Genomic DNA, 23,072 nt, shown 5'->3' with positions numbered 1-23,072 from the left:
ATGCAGTAGGGCTGATGCTCCTGCTGCTATTCCCCAGTAAAATAAAAATAGGATTGTCCAAACCAGCACAGTGGTACAGTGGCTAGCATTGCTGCCCCGCAGTGCTGAGGCCCGGGGTTGAATTCCTGGGGTGCCATCTATGTGGAGTTTGTATGTTCATCCTGTGTTCACATGTGCTTCCTCCATGTGCTCTGGTTTCCCCTAACACTCCAAATACATACTGATAGGCTAATTAATGTCTGCAAAAACTAGCCCTGGTGTGAATGTGTGCATATATGTGTCTGTGTGTGCCCTGTGATGGACTGGTGTCCCAACCAGGGTGCATCCTGCCTTGTGCCTGTTGTTTGTATTGGATGAAGCAGTTAGAAAATGGATGGGTGGGTTGCCCAAACTGGTTCTCACTGTTGTAACGAACCTGAAAAGAGCCTATCTCACCTGACCTGACTTTCTTTTCACCCCAAATGGTTCATCAGTGTATGATGCTATTAAAACCTTTAGTCAGTCCTTGTATTCAATCAAGTACCATCTCAAAAGAAAATGTGTTGATTCAATGAGGCAAAACTCAACAGCATTATATTGAAAATGTTTCTGCCACAGGACAATGACACTGTAATACTGTGAAGCCCAAGTTGACAAAAACCTTGCAGCAACAGGTGTACTCCATACCTTTGAATAATACTGATTAAATAATTACAGATAAAGTAACAGATGTGGAGAATAATGTTGATATATGGAAATTCTGATTTTGTACCCAGCTCTGATGCATTCAAACCTCTGGTATATGTTGCTCGAAGGCTGAACATTTCACAATAAAAGCAATCAATAAACCAAATCCGATCCTAAAATCAGATGGCTTGTCAATGCATCTACAGAACAGGTGCTTCAATTTGCATTGATTGCCCTGTGCATTAGGTGCCAGGATATTTTAATTATGCAATACAGTGAAAATTACAATTTAATTTAGAAACCATTTTGCATTTGATTAGGACCATCAGCGAAAAGCCGCGTCAATTCATAAATAATTGCCCACCTCTGTTGTCAGGTCAATTGTTTTTAATGTCTTTCCCCAAGGCGTTTATTGATACAAACACAATTAGAATCATCAAATAATCCCATCATGCATCCCTGCTATGTATCTTCAGAGATGTCCTTTGTAAAGCTAGTGAATGCTGGTTAAAAGTTCTCATCCAGAAACGGCAAAAACACTTCAGAGTCAAAATCCATTGAAAACAGTCAGAATCTGCCTTATTTCCTGAGCAACAGAAATGCCAATCAATGACTTATCATGCCAAAGAGTAGAGACTGAATAGGGATCATTAGAGCCTCCCATTCATTTATTGTTATCTTCAGTATGGATCAGTTAATTTTTTTGCTTTTTTTCTAGTGATCTAAATGTCCAATTTACCATACACATTCAATCCTGTAAAAAGTGTAAAAAATCCTGTAACTGAGAAAATGTATACAACACAACATAATATTGTGATTAACACATTCTCAATCTTTAATAACATAAGTTCACCAAAGTAGCAAAGGTTTTTACAGTAAGATCCTCTTAGAATGTTCAACAATGCTGATGCAATCTCTGATTAAGCCTACCACTCCTCAAGGTTACAGCTGGCAACATTTGGCAGGACGCTACATGACCAGGTTCTCTCTTGAAATGTAAAGTTTCGGTTTCTCTCTGCTCACACGATGCAGTAGAAATGTCCTTACATTGGCATTGTCAAACCCGACAGGATTATTTGGTTTTTCTGACTCAAGATTGAGCCATCTTCCTCCAATTATATTGTAACTGACACGTGTAGCACATGAAACATGCATTCCTCCCAATCTCAGCCTCCAAAGACAAGCCTGCATACTCTAAAAATGATTCACTTTTGGCTAAGGGCAATGTATTCAGAGTAATTCCAATGATTCTTCAAGTAACTGTTTATCCATAGATTTCACTATGTGATTGATCAAATCAAAGCATTTTTGTCCCTGTGTTTGTCCAAAACCTAATTTTCCAAATGATTATTAATGCCACACTATATTCAACCTTTTACATATGCCCTTGCCCTTAAATATCTCAAGAAGCATGAACATTAGGACAGCACTGTCCCTTTCTGTACTTTTTCAAATCTTAAAGTGCATCACATTAGAGTCTCCTTGAATTCCAAGAAGCAGCAGTCTTGAACAATGTGAACACAGTACATTGTCTAATGCTCAAGAAGGATGATTGTTCTTTTATCTTTTTAGACTGTTTTCACAGCTGGTAAGGTAACATCATCACTTTTAGTACCAAAAGCATATGAGACAGTAGGCCTAAATGTTGGCAGTCTCTAAATCTGGCACACGCACAAACATATATACATTTACTGTTTGGATTCAAGATCTTGCTCCCTTGAGGTTATTCAAAGGTGATCAAAATCTACAGAAACTGATTTCTCAAAGCAAATATGTTCATATGTCTACATTTAAACGGTCCTCTGTGCTGTACGGAGATGTACTCATTCCTATTATGAAAAAGACACCTTTCAGCGCCTCTGAATGACAAACAGCTGTACTCAAAGTGAAAGCCAAAAGGAGAATGCATGCAGAAAACATTTTACACAAGGGAAAAACCTGTATCCTGTAACTGACAAGGAACTGAAAGCCCCTGTTGTGTTAATTAAATGGGTATAATACGGTATATATAGTAATGTGTACTTTGATGTCTACTTCCTATTAATCTCATGTCACTACAAACTAGGAAAATAATTTGCTCACCAGTGCCCCATACTGGATGCGAGAAATTTAAGTGTGCAAACCGGTTGCACATTAAATCATTAAGTTCTAAAATAATCGCCTGCTTCATCACCATCTGAAATGAAATGCGTGGAAACTTTCTTTTTTAAATTAACTTTTCAATTTCGTTTCAAACTTTTTTCAAGGTATCTACTACAAAGCTAACACGGATATTCCTGGACGGTTCTTTCTCACATGTATCACATTAAATCCGAGATCCCCTCATACCCAAATACGTATTTTAGAAGTGAATGGAATTTTAAAACGTATTTTAGGTTATTACTCTGGATTGTCTTCCCAATGAAAGAGAGAAAGACGTCTTTCGCGTTGCTTTGCTGTGGAATCCTGCTTACCTGTGACATCTGTGGCCTGAAATTGATTTCCTTCAAGTCAACAGATCCAGGGGAGAGATTGTGGAGCATCTGACACAACAGCACCCCATCTCTTAGAGTCTGTGCCAGGTCGAAAACCGCAGAAGTGGGCCATACGACTCTGTGGTTAGGAGGCAAGACTTTGCAATCTATAAGCCAGCGTCCACACTGTCTCCATTCCTCCATGCTGCCAGAACACAACACTTCCACCAAAATAAGGTACGACGAGCAGACCGGTGTGACCACTATAGGTTTTTCTATGAATATTCCTATCAGCAGAACAAACAAGAAATAAATCCTTTGAGCTCAACAGAAGGGAGATTCTTTCTTCTTTATAAAATCAGACATTGAAAAGTTGGTTTCCTCATACCAATTTCCCGTAAAGGGTTCTAGCTAAAGTTACCCTCGGTATTATCTTCTGGTCCAGTAGCGAAAGCCTGTTACTACCCTTTGTAATGTCTCTACGTGCAAACACGAGGATATTTAAAACAGATCCCTGAAGTGTCCCCGCTTTTAAAAACTCGAATACCCCATGCCCTTGTGTCTCATGTGATGTGGACCTCAATGGAGCAAGTTTGTTTCAGCATGTCCTTGAAGGCAACCTTTCAATATACAAACGCGGCTTCCTTCGTTTTTAAACACCACACACAACATACGTCCACGTGTTCTATTGTATTATAATAAATCTGTTGTAAGTCTTCTTTAAAAACAATAGTCTTCAATAGCTCCACAGTACATCATAATAACGAGGCATGCATTTTGCTTTTAAGTGGAAAAAAAATCTTCAAATTCACGTTTAAAAGAGCGTCCCAACAGGGAATGGAAAAATAAAATTTGCTTTTTAAAAGTTTAATTTAAAAATGGAATGCGAGCCTCCATTCATAAACGCCCAAATCCCAAATACTGTTCTGAACAAATTTAATGTAGTGCGACGAAGACTCCAGTGTCAGTTTCTGCCTTTCACTCCAGTTTGCACTCCAGCGGAATACGGGTTCTTGTGTAGTTTCAACCTGAAGTCCAGAATTGATATATTAATTCAGGGTTGGGAATTTCAAACGCCGGGGAAAGACTGGATTATGTATTTCTTCGTTTTACAGGAACCCAGACAAATGTTCTTGCATCGCCCCGTTCAACCTCTTCAGACTGCTCCTCACTGCACTCCAAAACGCACTACAGAAAAGCACCGGGAGAAAACAGATACTCCCCAACAGTGTAATCCTCTTGTCCCTTCTCTACCGACACAGGGAAACACAGTTGCAAAAATGCTCAGCCCGACATGTGTCCACTTCAGTGCAGTTACTTTTCTTGGGAACTATTTGTTTTCTTTCTTTCTCTGCCTTTTACAGTTCCCTGGGTTGGAGCGGCCAGTCGCTCAACTCCTCTCTGCTCAATCTCAGCCTTTGCAGGAATGCGTGAGCGCGCCTGATAGGAGGAGGGAGGGGGCGAATGTACAACGGGGTTCCGGTCGAGCACGCTAGTGTGTGTAGCGTTTAAGAAGTTGAGTAGTGAAGTAGAAGAAAGTTGGCAGGTTTATGGGGCTTGTGTTCGCTAAAGAATGCCCTCTGTGTGGTCTAGTTCAACGTCTGCAGGTAGCGTCAGCAGAACAGATTTCAAAGGCATGTAATGTGCAGGTTAACAGTCTGTACGATACATCTGAGCTAGGGAGCAGTGCGGACGTGCTGCTCTTCCTTTTATCTTAAGGACACAAGCCGAATACAGTATATGATATATAACTAAGTCCACCGAACATCACGGTTTTTTCTACTTATTTATTTTTTTCGTTATAGCTAAATCTCGATTTATAATAGAACGTAAAATAACTGTAGTTAAATTGGATATTTTAAATGTTAATTTGGAATTCCTTTCCACACTGTATCTAACATTTATTCAAGTCCAGGAAAAAGGAGACGGTGGTTTTAATAAAACCCACCGTCTTTCACGAGTCTTTGTTAGACTTGTGAAAGCCCAGCGTTAACAAGAAAATAATAATACCATTTCCTCTCACCCATGTTAATTAAAATAATGTTTTCTAGTTATTCTTGATGAAGCTGTAAGTTATTGTCTTTATCGTGCTTATGGTTACATTTGTGTGCAGATCAAGGTCATCCATGTAAAAAAAATATTTTAAAGAGTTGTGATTCAATAAAATTGGATGCCTTTTCTTAAATAATCCTGCGTTAAAATGTGCTTAAAAATATTGATATACAAAGCTTTATTTTGATGTTTAGATCAATGACATCCTTTGGCACATACCTGTAGTCTATTTCCCACTTTCTTAGGCAGGTGTTAATTATATTTAACAACAGTGTGGTTTAATCTTGCCAAAAACTAAATAATATTTATCTTCCCAATTCAAAGTTGTAAAGTTAAAGAAATAACTGTCAAAATTGAAAGCAAGTTTGGAGTATTTTAGCCTTCATCTGCAATACCAGTGAATTTGATAAGTAGCAGCACCTAAACTCTCAGAATTCTTTGGCATTTACTCTGGCATTTATGAGTTTCTAAGAAATTTAGTCAACAGGTTCTGTAGTAAGATAAAGGTAAAAAATGCATAAAAATGTTATGAAGTATCTTTCACAAAAAGGGTCCTTTATTACCTATTTTTGAAGGAAGATTATTCTCCTGTCCACCAATGAGAAAATGCTCTGCTTTTAGCAGAGAGGATAGTTCTTTGTCTCTGAAATGATTACTTGTCATTACATTTTTGAGCAGCGATCCATCATGAGTGGAGACTGGTCATGAGTACTGTGAGGAAGTCCATACTCCTCCATATGTCGCAATCTGATTGGCACTACAGAAAAGAAAGGCCCCTGATGTGGCCTTGTGTGCCAGAATGAACTGTGGCGCTTGTAGTTCTGACTCTGAATACAAAACACTGGGAACTAGTTTAACTATCCTCTCTTATGCTCTTGTGAAATACTAAACGATTGCTTCTGAAAGTATTACAGAAAGGATTGTTTTTAATTAAAGCTTAATGTAGCCTCATTAATTAATGAATCTCTACAAAATTGCTGTTGTAGTTGTTCAACATTTCAAGTTATCAAGCTACAATGGTACTTCTGGTAATGGGTACAGTTGGAATGTGAATAAATATTCTTATCAGTTAAGTGACAGAATTTACTTGACACTTCCTCTTATTTTTCAATGCTATGTACAAAACAGTGACTCCTATCTTTGTTTGGCCAAATTGGATTGCTACTTTTACAAAAAGGGAATGTGCCTGAATTTGATTTCACAGTGTGAAAATGTGGAATTAAATAAATAACCCTGTAAAAAGACTCTGGTGTAAAATAAGGACATTTCTTAAATTATTAGTCCTTGTGCACACACATATAAAGTAGATACCTGGAATGCATTCTACCATTTCATACCACCATGAATAAAAATGTAGATTTGTTGAAAACTCTATATAATAAAAGGCTCTTTCCATTAACATATTGCTCCTAGTTAGTACAGGCAAAGTTAACAGAATAGGATGCCAGCAAAAATCAACATTGTAATGATAGGAATCTAATTTTTCAGGGTTTGACAGTGCAGACACCATTAGGACTGTCTACCTAGGCAGGCAAAGAGGAAGAAATAACAAAGTCAATACTCTCCAGTGAAAGACAGGAGACGGATCTTAAGAGGTCTGTTTTGGGAGCAACAGCAAGTGGGAAAAACAAACATTCCATGGCCACAATTGTTTACACAAATTAGTCAAAAAAACTTGCATTGTTTTCTGTTTTTGTTCTATGTTTAAAGATACACTATATATGATTTATTTATGTATGTATATGACCATGACTATGACTATGTGTATATATGTATACCTGTATATTACTTTTTACTGAACACATGATGGTTACTCAATTTCCCTTCGGTATCAATAAAGTATCTATAAATGGTATCTTAATGCAAGTATGATGCTTATCCTATCAAAACCAATGTTAAAGGGATGCAGCCTAGTTCACTTTAAAGCACAGTCCTACAAAAATAGTTGTGTTTGCTATGTTGAACCGCTAAACCATCTGACTTAGAAAGCTGAACAGCACAGTACATGGAACCAGTCCTAGTCACTTTTTAAAGTCTCATTTCTGAAGACCCCTCAGTATTTCCAAATTATACAACTTCTGTCTTCTTTGTCATCTGTGAACAGTTTCTAGTTGATGAGCAGCACAAGGTCATTCTATTTCAAAATCTCTGAATGCATTTTTCCTAACACTGGCGTCACCTCTCTCGAGAAGTAAATATCCAGTTTGACAGGCTGATACAAGCCTAATATTAATGGCCACTAAGCACAGGCAGCACCTGATATGTACTAATATAGGATTAGGTGTTACAGCTATGTAAACATCAGAGGTTTCCACAAAGCACATATCATCTAATAACTGCCAAGGCTGGCTACCATGGAGACTGTGTCTCCTGACACCTCTAGTTCTAAACCTGTCAACCTTTGGCTTTTGAAAGGCAGTAAAATGTAAAGAGGAGAAAAAAACAATTGTGGTGAACTCTGAAGCAGTTTTTACTCTTCTCTCTTTGAAAGACAACTGCACAAAACCTTCAATGTCCTAGAATGTCTTTCTCTAAACATGTTTATGCACTCATAGGTACGTATAAACATCAGTAAAAGTATCATTTTTTGTTTAACAAAGCAAAGCTCTTCCAGCCATGTGTATAATACATTTATTTAAAAAACATATATACAATGAATAATGCTCCTTTTAAGAAAATGATTCATATTTTAACATCTGTGCTATTTGCTTAAAGCACTGGTTTACACTATTCAACCCTTCATTAAACTCAGTTTGGTTTAGCCTGGTATTTGACTTAAAAAACGTGTAAAAGTGTAGTAGGAGCATATAAAGCATACAAAGTCTAAAGATGGTAAACATTAGTATACCTGCAATTTAATTATAATCATACCTGTTTTGTTATGGAAAATAACAATGAATGTTTGTAATATTTCGTTTAAATATGTATATTTAAATTATAACATTATTTATTTACAGAAATACACATGATACACAGAAATAATGGGATTCATGTACAGGTGCTACAAAAGGGGGTTCAGGGTTAACTAATGCACTTGTCAATAATTATAAATAGAGTAGAACTTGATTTCTTACATTTTGGAACTACATACACTGCACGCTATCTGGAGTGTAGATTCCTGTCATACTGTACTGTATTAAATGGCAATACATTAATAAAATACACAAATTAAGCTGTTTAACATCCCAGCCCAGGCCTCATTCCAGTAGAAAGTGTAGTCAATATTACTAAACCATGTAAATATCTGCCTATATTCATTTTTTACCATTGAAATTTTGAAGTATACTCAACACTAATGTGAAAAAATTCAATAATTACATATAATAATACATTTTCTGGTATATGTCTTTAATAATAGGCAGTAATAGAAGAAGTACTGTATAGAAAGTATTACTGTGAGCAGTATATGAATGTAATACGGGATATAATTGAACTACACATAAATGATTACAGGAGTTATTAAGTAATGCATCACTTCTAATTGGAGACAGATTTTGAGAAAATGATCCCACAAAGAGTTTATTTGAGTGTTGTAGATAAAGATATATCCAATGGAGATTCACCCCAGAGTTAGAAATACAAAGGTATGTGCTTAGTAGGAAATACCTCTAGAACAAAAATAGCATTCTTAAACTAAAGGACATCTAAAAATAATAAAAATGCGTTTATTTGACCTCATGAGGAGTTTCATGTTGATGAAGTTCAGAATAGTGAACAAAACCAGACAAACTATCTATAGTAAGTCATTTAAAAAAAGGGATACAAACGTACAGTATATGGTGAACTGTGGCTCAGTGCACTTACTGTATACTGTTACGGTATTATCGCGATTTAGATAATGTATAAGGTGTACACGTGCTCCATCTAGTGATACTAAAACAAATTGCAAGAATGTGTATTAACTAATCAAAATTTAAGAAAAACACAACAGTTTGACTTTGTAATCCACATTTATTTGCAAGTCATGTATTTAGATGTATTTAGAGTAGATAACCAAAAGTATTCTACATCATATTTTCAAAGATATTTGAAACTGACTACGACATTATGGAAAAGCTGGAACTCCAGAATATTTGTATTAAAGCACTGTGCAAACAAAAACATAATATTTTATTAAACATGTTTAGATCATAGTAGCCTCTAATTTATTCATTTCTTTAATGAAATGCAACTAAAAGTTAAACTAAAAGGTATAGAAAAGAAAGTACTTGTATATTTAAATTTTGCAATCACTTATAAATTTAAATGTGACATGTGTTTGAAAGAGTGCTGAATATACCTTTAGGGAAACTATAAAAATTAATTACATGTTAAGAAATACATATTGAGTAAATGTATTAATTGCTTGTAAACACATTATAAATCAATGCCCTAAATTTTATCCTTAAAAGGGATTTAATAATTTTTACTTCACAAAGCCTCGCACAGAGACTGGTCATCACCTTGAATGCCACTATGTGTTAATGAAGGTTGAATACAGAAGTTAGTATCATCTGCAAAAATTTGACCAGTTTACTAATTATACGAGAATCTAAATCATTGGTATGAATAAAGAAGAATTAAATTCAATTTATTTTTATCTAATGCCTTTAACAACAAGTTCAAGGCACTTAACAATGCAAGTGACCATATAGGTTATGAATACAGAACAGAAAAAAACAGAAGACAACGGAAGAGAGGACCCAAAAACTCCTTAGTAAGGAGAAATCCTCTTTGGGCATGCTAACATTATATAATTAAAAAAAGGAATAAATGAATAAGGGTATTAATCCATCCAGCATGTCTTCTGTATGTCAGTACTCCATGCAGATCTCTGTAGACCAGCAAAATCCTCCTAAACGATAGCTATGTCCACGATGTCCCTCTTGGATCCATGGCAGTGATGTAGCATCAGTTTGGTCAGAACAGATGTATCTACCTGGTGAGCCAACACAGTGACACACAATGGCATGTACTGTACAGCAGCAGCAGCAGCCATGGTTGCAGCAGGCTATGATGTAAGGTGTGAGTAGGCTAGGCTGAAGTAATAGGTCTTCAGTCTGGATTTGAATACTGAGATTAACTCGGCATCCCGAACATGGGGTGGTAGACTGTTCCATAAGTTAAAGGTCCTGTAACTAAAGGCTTTACTGCCAACTGCTTTTTTATTAATACGTGGAATATGAAGAAGGCCTGCATTCTGTGATCTAAGCGAGCGACTTGGATTATATACATTAATAAATTCCATTAGATATGGTCGTACTTTCTGCTCCTAATAACAGTTCTAGCTGCTGCATTCTGAATTCGCTGTAAGGTGTTGAAAGAGTGATGGGTGCTCCCTGATAGTATGGCATTGCAGTAGTCTAACCTGCTGTATACAAGAGCATGAATTAATTTCTCTGTGTCTTGAGTAGAGAAAAACTGACTACATTTTGCAATATTTCTTAACTGTAGGAAGCATGTTTTCAATACTGTTTTAACATGAGAGTTAAATGAGAGCCTTGTGTCTAATAAGGTTACATGCTGAGTCTTTGATGGAAAACGTTAATTCCTCTGAGTTAAGTGCTGAAGTTATAGTATTCCTATCAGTATTGTGCAAAGGAACAAGTAATAGGTTTATTCCATGCTGAAAAAAAGAAGAAAGAAAACACAACGTTTTGGCCATGGTGCCTTCTTCAGGTGTCCTGAAGAAGGCTCCACAGCTGAATCCTTGTTGAGTGAATAAACCTATTACTTGATCCTTTGCAGTCTACACATGCTGATGCAACTACCCACCTGAACTACTATCAGTATTGTTGCCTCCAAACAACAGAACCTCAGCTGAGTAACAAATTGTTTTACCACATCCAAGTCTTTACTGCATTAATGCAATTAACTGAAGTAATAATAGACGAGTTGTCATTAGGTGTAAACAAAATGTACTGCCCTGTACCACCCTACTGCCCTGTCTCTCTCACACCTGAAGAAGGCTCCACGGCCGAAACGTTGTGTTCTCTTTCTTCTTTTTTTCAGCATGGAATAAACCTATTACTTGTTCCTTTGCAACAAAATGTACAGTGCCTTGCGAAAGTATTCGGCCCCCTTGAACTTTTCAACCTTTTGCCACATTTCAGGCTTCAAACATAAAGATATAAATTTTTTATTTTATGTGAAGAATCACCAACAAGTGGGACACAATTGTGAAGTGGAACGAAATCTATTGGATTTTTGAAACTTTTTTAACTAATAAAAAAATGAAAAGTGGGGCGTGCAAAATTAACAATATTGGTCCCAGTATTGATACCTGTGGTACCCCAAAATTAACTGGTGACATTTACTACTTTTGTTAATGCAGTTTCAGTGCTGTGGCCTGGGCTGAAACAAGACTGGAATTTCCCAAATATATTATTTGAGTCCAGATATGACTGAAGTTGGGCCACAACTATTCTTTCAAGAATTTTAGATAGAAATGGGATGTCTGAGACAGGCCTGTAGTTGTAAAGAACTTGTGGATCCAAATTTGGCTTCTTAAGGAGCGGTCTAACAACTGCTACCTTAAATTGATCAGGTACAACGCCTGATGCAAGGGCTGTGTTCATCATACTAATTATAGGTCCTAATAGTACTTCGAGATAATCTTGGACAAGCTGAGTGGGAATGGGATCTAGTGGACAGGTGGTTGACTTTGTCTTAATAATTAATTTCTTCAGTTATTCTTCATTAACTAATTGAAAAACACTAGAGGTGCTATAGAATCGGACTTATTTGTAAGATTAGCTATTGTCTTAAATAGGTAGCGAGAGTTATTTTTATTGGTTTCAATACTTTCAGAGTAGTAGACTTAACGAGCTCTGTATAGAGCTTATTTTATTGCTGTAGGCTATCAGTCCAAGCTGACTTGAATACTTGTCCTCCATTTGTGCACTAGTTTGCGGCACTCCTGTTTCTGCATATAAGTATGTTTTTTAATAATGTGATATTCTTTCTTTTTTTTGTTTGCAATGTTCCTTTTAGAATGTTTCTTTAGGAATCCAGAATACTTCACTTTTGTATTTCTGTTTATGGTTTCATAAGTGGTGTTCTGCAATCAATAAATGGCCCACAAAGCTAAATTCTCTGCCATTTATTCAAACTTGCAAAACAGCAGGCTTATGAGCTGCATCTGATGTTATAAAGACTGTGAAAGGGAACAAAGTACCATAAAAAATATTTGAACCTTTATGTACAGTACAGTATCTGTTTCTCATGGTTAGTACCCCACATGTAACTTTTCAGCTGGGTGTATGACTGGATCTGATGGCTTAAGGCTATTTGAATTTTAAAAATAGCTCTGGTTAAATTTCAAAGGAAAGGCTGCACATTAATATTGTGAAATCTTTTTTGATTATTCAATTTATTTTTATATAGTACCTTTCAGAACAAGGTTGGAACAAGGCACTTAACAAAGCAAGTGACTATACATGTTGTGAATACAGAACAGAAAAGACCAGACAATGGAGTAGAGGAACTAAAAACTATAGAATTGGTCTTAATTGTAAGATTAGCTATTGTCTTAAATAGATAGCGGGGGTTAATTTTATTGGTTTCAATAAGTTCAGAGTAGTAGACCAAACAAGCTCTATATAGGTCTTTCTTATATTGTTATCCATTCTGACTTGAATACTTGTAGACCAGTAGACCTCCATTTGTGCTCTAGTTTGCGGCACTCCTGTTTAAGGGATTGTGTATGATCATTATACCATGGAGAGTGACTAGTGGCTTTGACTACCTTAGTCTTTAACGGGGCAATTTCATCAAGGGCCTGTCTGACCACTGTATTATAGTTATGTGTGATTTCATCAACATTATTACTGGAGATGAAGTTAGCATTGTTCATTGTGTTAATAAAATTTAATGAAGTACCCCCATTGTGTCGTGTTGTAATAGTCTTCTCCTTGGCAGCTGTCAAGGGCAGTTGAATCTTAAAAGAAATTAAAAATGTGCTCAGAAAAATAGTTTTTGATGGGATGGACTAGTACATGATGAATATCAGCTCTATAAGTGATAATTAAGTCTAGTGTATGATTGTATATGTGTGTTGGTCCTGTTATATGCTGACTACAACCTACAGAGTCAAGAAGAGGCAATACTATTTTACTGAAGGTGTCTGTTTGTATGTCTATATGTATGTTTAAGTCACCTAATATTACAACTTTGTCTAAATTAATAACTAAATCAGAGAGCAGTTCACCAAATCCGGCAAGAAAAAATACATATGGTCCTTGGGGTCTGTACACTTAAAGAATGTATTTAGATGGTTCAGGTGCTATTTTAAGAAGCATTGCCTCAAATGTGTGAAAGTTATTAATAGTTTTCAATTCAATTCTCAGAGATTCACTGAAGATGGCTACTAGACCACCTCCACGCCCTGAGCAAAGAGCTTTCTGTAAAAAAGTTTAGCCATTAGGTAAGACTTCAACTAAAGGAATAGTGTCAGTGGGTCTAAGCCAGGTTTCTGTTAGTAGGCACAGGTCAGAGTTGATGTCAAGCACCATATCATACACCAGAACTGATTTGTTGCCTAGTGAGCGAACATATAGCAGTGAGCATTTTATGATAGTTTAATCTTTTAACTGATTTAGGTTTACCAGTGGAATGGAGAAATTGTCAACACAAGAGCTCCTAAAGGAACGTCTGAATTCAAATCCAGGTCTAGTGATCGTTGCAATACTCTGTCTATTCATACTCATATCTGGTTCTGAATAGTAATGTGATAAATGGGATGCTGTGTGGTAGAGAACATGGGTCGGTACAGGAGGTGAACTAGAGGTGGGAGTACAGACAGCACGCAATTTAAGATCACATGGCTGAGGCCTAGGTGGTGCTCTTAGTAGTCAAGCAAGCAAGCAAGAAGAACAGTAGTGCTAGTATACTACTGTATACTAGCGGATACAATTCTCAAAGATGGTTTTCCAAACTCATACATCAGAAAGACCACCGAAACTAAAATTATTCTGCAGCTAGGATCACACATTCTCCCTTCCCTTAACAACAGACTACTGTTCTTTTGCATTTTCTCTATTCATTGAAAGTTTCATTTCACACCTCTCTGCACCCATTCGGACTTCACACCTCTTGATTGGCCTCTCTTTTCTGTCCCCTGCTCCCGCCTCTCACTCCTCCTCCCTCCCAACTTTTGTTCTCCCACTACTTTACCTTTGCCTACTGCCCTGTCTCTCTCACACCTGAAGAAAGCTCCATGGCCGAAATGTTGTGTTCTCTTTCTTCTTTTTTTTCGGCATGGAATAAACCTATTACTTGTTCCTAGTATACTAGTATGCTAGTGCAGTAGTGCAGTATGCTAGTATACTAGCTCAGGTGGGTAGCTGCGTCAGCATGAGTAGGCTACAAAGGAACAAGTAATAAGTTTAAAAACTGTCTTTGCATTAGGCTGAACAAGCTCATCAGGAGAGCAAGCTCTGTCATTGGGTCTGACCTGGACCCCTTGGAGGTAGTGGCTGAGAGGAGAATGATATCCAAACTAGAGGCCATCATGGACAACTTCTCCCATCCCCTCTATGACAGGCTTGCAGGAATGAAGAGCACGTTCAGCAATAGACTGATTCATCCACGGTGCGACAGGGAGCGCTACAGGAGGTCATTCTTGCCTTCTGCCATAAGACTGTACAATGCATCCACCTTGCGTCTGGGCAGAGGCAACATCAACAGTGACCTGTTTCTGGACTAAACGCATCTACACATCTACTGTTACATCTGTTCTCTTTCTTTTTCTTTTTCCCGTTTACAACCATTTTTTGTGCAATATATACCAGGGACAATACATTTATATTTATATCTATAGTTACATCTATATTTATATTCATATGTGTGATACGATTTTTCTGTGTACTGTTCTGTTCTAGTTTGTTCTTGTGTGTCCGGACTGTGAGTAACTCTTGTATTGTATGTATTGTAATATTATTATATAATTTGTTACACTGTGGCTGTGTTGTGTGTGTTAAGCTGCTGTTGCACTGCAATTTTCCTCACGGGATCAATAAAGTATCTATCTATCTAGGTTAACAATACACACCATACATTAAACTCGATGACCAAATCAAGATTCTTGATCAGTCATCACATAGTGAACATGCATCCCATAGCCATCGTATATCCCAGTATAACATGTATGGTATTAATTGAAGACAACAGAATGCTACAGGCCACACACCTTGGAGGGACTGGAGTGATTCTGTTTGGAAAAGTGGTCAAATATTCTTCACTGAAGTCTGAGAATCTATTAAAAAGCTACAGGAAGCACCCCTTAAAGTTATCAAAACAAAAGGAGTCTTCACAATAGTGTTTGTGGGGGGTATGAAGAAATCTGAACATTATAAACCTGAAAATATTTTACTGTTTTTTTTTAAACAAAAACTCATATTTTATTATTAATTTGTATTGAAAATAATTTAGTTGCAGGTCATGAGTAATTTTGGAGATGCAGTTTCCAGCATCACATAATTTATTTTTACATCCCAAATGACCTTAAGTTAAATTTGCTAATACTTTGTATGTATGGTGCAGTAGTTTTACTAGGCTAGATGGAGAGCTTGTTTGCTGGTTAACACATTGTGTGGCCTGCATTATAACAGTTGTTCTGAAAAGTGACTACTTAAAAAAATATTTCTAATTTCCTTTGCAATACAGATACATGTTGTATATGTCAAAATTCAAATTAACCTTTTAGCCTTAATTATTTATCCTTTATACAGCATATAATATTGATTCCCTCTGAATACAGTACTCGAGCTCTTAGCTTTTACGATTTGAATTTTAAAAATGTGTATACAAACAACGGAGGATCCACAGGCACAAAACTGTGAAGGTTTCTTTGCTAATGGCAAAACTGACAGTATTAGCGTTACTTATTTCGGTGTAAAGTAATTCTAAGAATTGCAGTATTTTCTTGATTACATTTAGCTTAAAGTCTAGCTAAGCAAATTCAATCAAAATGTATTACAATAAATAAAAAAAATATATAGTACAAAATTAGCTAATTAGCGTGCCAAATGCTATCAGGAAGAACTCCTCTGGTATCAGTAACATGAAATCTCCCTTTGATAGGAACTAAATAAGCATAGTTATGTTTCAACGGGGACTGATGACCGTGGAAGGACTCGTTGCTAGAGGCAGCCAGCGTTACTACTTTATATAAACCAAGTAGGAAGCTATGAAGCTCGACGAAGAAACAACGGTGCGTACAAAAAAGCGTAAATTGGAAGTTTAGAAAAACTCTAATCTCAGATTAAAAACGTCTGTTTTATTAACGTTTCACAGTGGTATTTAAATGCTATACTTCGTGAACCGCAATATACAACAATTTTATGGGATTAAAATAAATCGGATTAAAATCAGTGCCATATCTGTAATATCACAACCTTAATCCCTGTTGCAACGAAGGAAGAAGTTGTCGGTCGTCTACATTTTATTCAGTTTTTGTTCGCCAGAATTTTTTAACGCTGGCAGCCTTCTCCGGCAAGAACTGAGCATTACCGTCGTTGATAAGAGAAACATGGAAGAAACGCTTTGTACATGTATGTATTAAATATATGTTTCCAGAGCAGATAAAAAAGGGAAAATCAATGTAACTTTATTTATGCTACATTCGTGCTTTTGTAATTAATCTAAAAACGACTTTATACCACAAAATACTAATAATATCGGAAGACAGTTGGAACAGTATGGAACGAAGAATTGTTTAAAACATTCTTAGAAAGTGTGTCTAATGTGATGAAACAGTTATTAATATGTCATTTAAACAGACAACCTTCTGTGGAGCAAGAGATAGGGTTGGGCTGTTTGAAGAGAAGTTCGATAAAGACGATTGACACACTGGGCAGTTTTTTTCCTTTTAATTAAAGGATTCTTTAAGCAAGCAGTACCCCCACCAAAAAAACCCACCAACAACACCACCACCACCACCATCACAACGAGCATTAATGTTTGTTATTTGGGAGATTATCAGTACCTCCTCACTGAATATCGCCTGTGCTCGATGATTGGAAAAAAACTGAAAAAAACGTTTAGCCCTACGATTTACAGCCATCGCAGAAACCAGACTGCTTCCGTGGATCATGAGTGGAAGGGTACCTTTAGCAGAGAAAGCCCTTTCGGAAGCATATGCGAACCTTAGATACAAAGATACATCGTTGCTCATATGGCAGCAGCAGCAACAAGAATTGGAGCAGGCACCCCCTACAACCTATCTTAACCGCAGCCAGAGCATGTGGTACTCTCAGAATGGGAATCAGGCCATTTTGGTGAAGGACAGAACCAAGCTGGGTACACGAAGAGACATGGAGCAGTCTAGAATTTGCTTAATAATGTAATGAACATGGGTGGTTTTTAAAAACACTTTATTGTTGTTGAACAGTATTTTTGTAATCTACACTACAAAGAAATGTCAGTGTCTTTGTTTACTTGAAGACCTGTGCGTTGAAGGAAAGTTGTAAGAACTGAAATCTATATTAAGTACAATTTAATTCAGTGTGGATAAATGAATGCTGACACTGTGCATGTTAGGGAGCTGTGAAATGATCCTTTCCTTTACAGGTATACTTCACAAAAACACTTTTTTATACATGCCAATACAGAATGTCATAGCACTTCACTCTACCAGTTTTATTTTACAATCCTGTAACTTTTTAGTGATGTATTTCCCAATTATACAAATAATAATACAAATGTGGTAGCATGATTATTTTGTTCTATAACTTTAAGCTGTGATGCCATTTCACCTTGAAATGCTACCCACCCATTTTTTTTAAATTATTTATTATATAGTACAGAACACTAATATAGTCCTACAGAATTTTAAACTTTTTTTTACAGGATCAAATATTTTGTGTGCTGTTGTAATTATTATTAAATGCAGATATTGTATTTTTTATCTGAATTATGTTTCATATTTATTACAAAATTGCAAATGCAAAAGTAGATGTTAAACTTTGTTGTGAGAAAATAATTTCACTTCACTTCAGAACTCACTTTCTAATCTAAACTTCATAATATTTTGAAGGCATCTGCAAGTTTGGTTATCAGTATTAATGTAATATTTAGCAATAAATCTTTATTATTTTTAACCTAAAATGTTACCTTTTTAATAAGGTTAATTAGTTGCTCTTATATTTGAAATCTGTACTTAAAGGTTTTAACATCTGTGTGCTGATGCCACTTCATGGCACAATTAGACACTTTAATCAAAATATTGGTTGTCTCAATGCTGCAAAGTTCCTTTAATACAAGATGCAGATGCACTTCATATTTCATATTGTAATATTTAGATTAGTTCATATGTAAATATTACAAATTTGTAACCAAGACTTGTATAATAAAGCAGTCTTTTATTTGGGGAGTTAGGAAAATCACATTTCCTCAGTATTCTTTAAGTGCACAAAAGACCACTGACAAGGTTAGTAGAAAAAGTGTTGCCCTCAACTTTTGGTAACACTTTAGATTAGCAGCTACTGATTACATGTATTAATTTAGGTAAATTTAGTAACCAGCGATTTGCTCTACAAATCACAATACAAACTATGTTATGAGTACATTAAAAGTTGTAGTAACCTATCTGTTAATATATTGTTTTTAACTGTTTTTAACACAATGGTTGATTATTGTGTGCTTTGTTTGTAGGCCTATTACAAACATCTCATGTGAAAACTGCAGTATGGAGCAATGAAATGTGCTCTATGTACAAACAGGGACAAGCGGCATAAAGAATACAAAACATTCCAGTTATTGTGCATAGTACAGTATTGCCAGCACACCTGCTTAGGTAGCAATGTATGGTGTGAAACAGTCCATTGGGTTGTGTTCATAAGTCTTCCATGATCACATGCACTTTTTGTTCCAGAGTGCAGTTTTTGTGACAGTTGTTTGAATTGGGCAATCTGGCAATCTATATGTGCAAGATCATAATTATAATTGTATTTATGATTATAATGATCTGTATAATTTACTATTAACATGCTTATTGTGCCTTTCTGAGGTATTGCAACAGTGTTTTAACATCACTCTGTGACAACAATATGTTAAGATATACATTATACATACACAGGGTTTCACGTTTTTTGTTGTTTATTTACGAAAAACAAAACAAGCCCCATGTGAGTTACAGGGACCCTGGTTAGCAGTTACATCAAATATTAGCTTCTAATTCTCCCTTCCCCCCCCCTCCCGCAACCCTCCCTACATTTGGCTCACAGGCCAGTGTTGCAATAAACAAGCCTAAAACTACTTACACTGAATCCTTGTTTTCTTTTCCAATGACTGACATTTACAGGAAGATACTATAAACAGCTCAAAAAAAGGTATAAGAAAGTTACAATAAACCTGCATGCACATCATACATAAAAAGTAAACTTTTGTCTTTTTTTAAAATATAAAAAGAACTATTATATCTGGATCAGGGCCTAAAAATCAACTAAAAAGTGGTGAATATATATATTTATATATTTTTTTCAGTCTTTCAGCTCTAGTTATATCACTCACTACAGAAACCTAGACGGATCTGTATAAGTGAACATTGCTTTAAGTATAAAAAATGTATACGAAGTTTTGGGGACTTTTACAGGTCAGTGATGCCAAATAAAATCCAAAACCACCACATAAATCAACTGTTATTTCATCATGGTTTGCATTTTGGAGGAACTTTAGAATGCAATTCAAACATTAATGCTACAAAAATTAACTTAAACTATTCACCCAATGAAACAATTTAACAAATCATAAAGATACCATAATGGGATTTCAGTTGAGGATTATTCGACAAATTCACGAGGCAAAAGACAAATACATTCTGAAACCAGTGTTTTACACCACATAATTATAATGCGCACATTAAGAATGTAGGTCACATGCTTTATGATCTAGACAGCTGTTTCAGTGAAGGAACCAATTCATATAGTGCAGATTAACATGTTACGCTTAAACTGACCAATCAAGAATCTCATTTTAACAAAACCCAAGAAGGTACTAGTGTTGAACATCTCAATGTACCACTCAGATGATAACATACTAAGAGAAATGTTAACCCACAGCTTTACATTTAATAGCACCAACAGCTTACCAAATTTTCAAATTGTTTTATATTAAACCAACCCTGGTTTCAATTTACCAATATATCTGTCTTTTCCTGCTGTATAAAGTAAATCGTTGGGCACAATTCCACAATTATAAATAATAACAGCATAATCATTCGGGATGTCTTACATTCAATGTTCCCTAGCGCGGCAGCCATGATTTCTCAGCCATAAAGAAACACAAGGCCTAATGGGCACACACTTCCTATGACCATTCTGCTGTGCTATAGCTGCTATTTCTTCCACTGTGTACTGTGTAGCACTGGATGAGAACACAGTTTATGAACAGGTACTACTTAAAACACGAAATGAAGACATGGAAGAAAAAGACAGGAAATGGGTATAGAACACAGTAAATAGTGGTGAGTTTAAAATGTAACATTACAGAACAGGGACCCTTAGAGCTTTGTAGTTTTTTTTTCTATTTAAAACATAATGAAATAAAAAAATGCAAGCAAAAAAATTAATAATAATAGTCCAAAACCGCACATCAAGGCAGTTCTAAGTCAGTCATACTTCACAGTGGCCTTATCAAATGATTTGGCAGTTTAGCTTCTGAATATAAATTCAGTCCGGAAAAGTCAATTTATCATTGTGTTCAGGGGATAAAATATATAAACACTATTTTCTAAACAGAAAATTACATTTCCATACAAAACACTTTGTCACAAACAAATTGGAAACAGGTCTTTAAAATCAGGAAGGCCCTAATTATACACATTAAATTCCCAATACAAAGAGTCTTTTTTTATCAGCTGGGAAGCTCTGGCCTGATTCAGATAATGTCTGTGACTACAACTTTACAGAACACATAGATGTATATTAGCCAAAGGGATCTGGTTATTAGTCACTCAATCGTAGATTGAATAGTCAAAGCCCAATATATGACTGTAAAAGAAAACACCTTTTATATTACAAACTGCAATATTCTCATTTATTTTTATACAGCTGAAGGGTTTTTGTGTGAAATATCCCAAAACAGAGTTTTAAAATCATTTACACCATATTGTTAATCAGACAGGAGTTCAGCCTCCTCTCATAGAGTCTAATAAATGACACCATGGCAGACTACCTTCAAAAGTTTTCCCCAACATGAAAATAGTTTACAAATGGGTAATGACTTTCTATTTCCCTATTTTAATATTGCTGAAAGAAGTGGAAGTAGAAAATTGGATAACAAAAGGTATACATTTAATAGTTCTGCCCTCATGTCACACAGAAAGTTATCAACCACTCAAAATTTACATTTTAAAATGCCTTCAGTGTACTTTAATTTTAATTAGGAACACTTTACTATATGTATTATTCAATGTTAGAGATTTTGCTCAAATGTCTGCTTTCCTATAGAGTCAGTTGAAAGCCAACTGAAGTATATAAGTCTACTGTACTATTTTAAGGACAGTTTGCACAAGCATTTCTCTTGATTGTCATACAGAATGGACCTTAACAGGCTACTGGAGTTCCAGACATTGAAAAAAGGGGAAACAATTTCTATATGCAGCACAAGTTTAGTATACAGTATATGCAAGTTCAACATTTGTCCTACAAAATCTGTACAGGATAATATAACAAAGTTAAAGAAAACACCAGCAAAACAGACATACAAATTAAAATGCGAAAACAAAACTGGCATATTTACTTTAAAAAATGATGAAAGTACCAAGGGGAACTAAATTAATCTTTAAGAGAAATAAAACAGGAAATCATTATTTTATTGCAAGTGTCTTAGTTTTTATCTTTTATTCATGGTGATCAACTTCAGACTGCAATAGTTCCTCTTTTTTCTGATTCACTTTACAGTGTATAAATAGTTGACATGTTTGGCAGTCATCGACGTATTTATACCAATAACTTTCCTGAACCCTAAAAAAGCACCAAAACAAGAAGAACAGATTACCATATAGTACCACCTTTAAGATTAAAAAAAGGCTTTCAATTTTAAGTTGGTATTGTTTTGTATTTGCTTTTAAAAAGTGTTTAAAAACTAAAAAATACTATTTGTTGTTTGTGTACATAATAAATTGGAGGTCAAATAAATAAAAAGGTATCGAGATATATACACACACGGGCAGATGTTCATGATTATGGAATGTGACAAGGTTTCAGTTACCCCCTTCCCTACCTCCCCAACAAGGCTGCACAACATCCCAGTTTCAAAACTGAGCCAGAGACTCCTCCAAGTTCAGCTGTAGCTTGACAAAAAACGTTTGTTGGATCTTTTGACAAACACGTAACTATAATATACATTTTCCAAACAGACGTAACTTACTGGCAGGGCCCCCCAAAATAAGACCTATACTCCTTTTCATTTGTCCAATTCATTAAGTAATAAAAACTGCTAACTGTAAGAATTTTGTTCTGGTAATGTTAGGCATTTCCCTTTAAAGGCCAGTGACACAATAACACCACACTTTCATTCAGCTAGGTTTCCTCAAGATGTTTTTTTTTTCTTTTTTCATATTTATAAAAATTTTAAATGTTCTCTGACATTGTTTTACTTCTTTGTGACTTATAAAACATAAGTCCTAGAGGGAAATAACCATGACTGCATACAATGTTTTTTTTTTTAAAAAAAAAGTAAAAATGAACTAAAACAAGAAAAAAAGACATGCGGCGCGTGTGTTTTAATCAGAGTCGCTGCTGTCTGAGCTGGAACCACTCGAACTGCTGCTCCCAGAGTCAGAAGAACTGCTGCTCCCACTCAGCCTAGAGGGGCCTCCAGCAGGAGTGGAGCCGGCCTTCTCTGCTGGGAAACACACAAGACACAGCATTACCAACACCATGCCAGCAAGAGGGCAAACTGAACTTGCACTACGTTAGA

At 35.9% G+C, this 23,072-nt stretch overlaps 2 protein-coding genes across 15 annotated transcripts in view; both read right to left on the bottom strand.

Moving 5' to 3' along the window:
- The window catches only part of vav2 (vav 2 guanine nucleotide exchange factor), a 197,471-nt gene extending 192,921 nt beyond the window's left edge, over positions 1-4,550 (bottom strand). For 4 of the 7 annotated variants that reach the window (XM_015366982.2, XM_015366988.2, XM_015366984.2 and 1 more), the window contains exon 1: positions 3,120-4,549. In XM_015366982.2, the coding sequence (XP_015222468.1) occupies positions 3,120-3,323 (204 nt within the window). In that variant the 5' untranslated portion in view covers positions 3,324-4,549. Of the gene's footprint in view, positions 1-3,119 lie in introns of all 7 variants that reach the window. The other 3 variants (XM_015366985.2, XM_015366989.2, XM_015366986.2) reach the window with 2 other exon arrangements.
- A 14,679-nt stretch (positions 4,551-19,229) lies between these two features.
- The window catches only part of LOC102692850 (bromodomain-containing protein 3), a 29,699-nt gene continuing 25,856 nt past the window's right edge, over positions 19,230-23,072 (bottom strand). For 4 of the 8 annotated variants that reach the window (XM_015366927.2, XM_015366931.2, XM_015366929.2 and 1 more), the window contains one exon: positions 19,230-22,997. In XM_015366927.2, coding sequence (XP_015222413.1) covers positions 22,876-22,997 — 122 coding nt within the window. In that variant the 3' untranslated portion in view covers positions 19,230-22,875. The remainder of the gene's footprint in view (positions 22,998-23,072) is intronic. The other 4 variants (XM_015366928.2, XM_006640662.3, XM_006640661.3 and 1 more) reach the window with 1 other exon arrangement.

This window comes from Lepisosteus oculatus, chromosome 24, assembly GCF_040954835.1.
Source record: "Lepisosteus oculatus isolate fLepOcu1 chromosome 24, fLepOcu1.hap2, whole genome shotgun sequence".
NCBI classification, from domain to species: Eukaryota; Metazoa; Chordata; class Actinopteri; order Semionotiformes; family Lepisosteidae; genus Lepisosteus; species Lepisosteus oculatus.
This window is presented reverse-complemented; position numbering and strand designations above follow the sequence as displayed.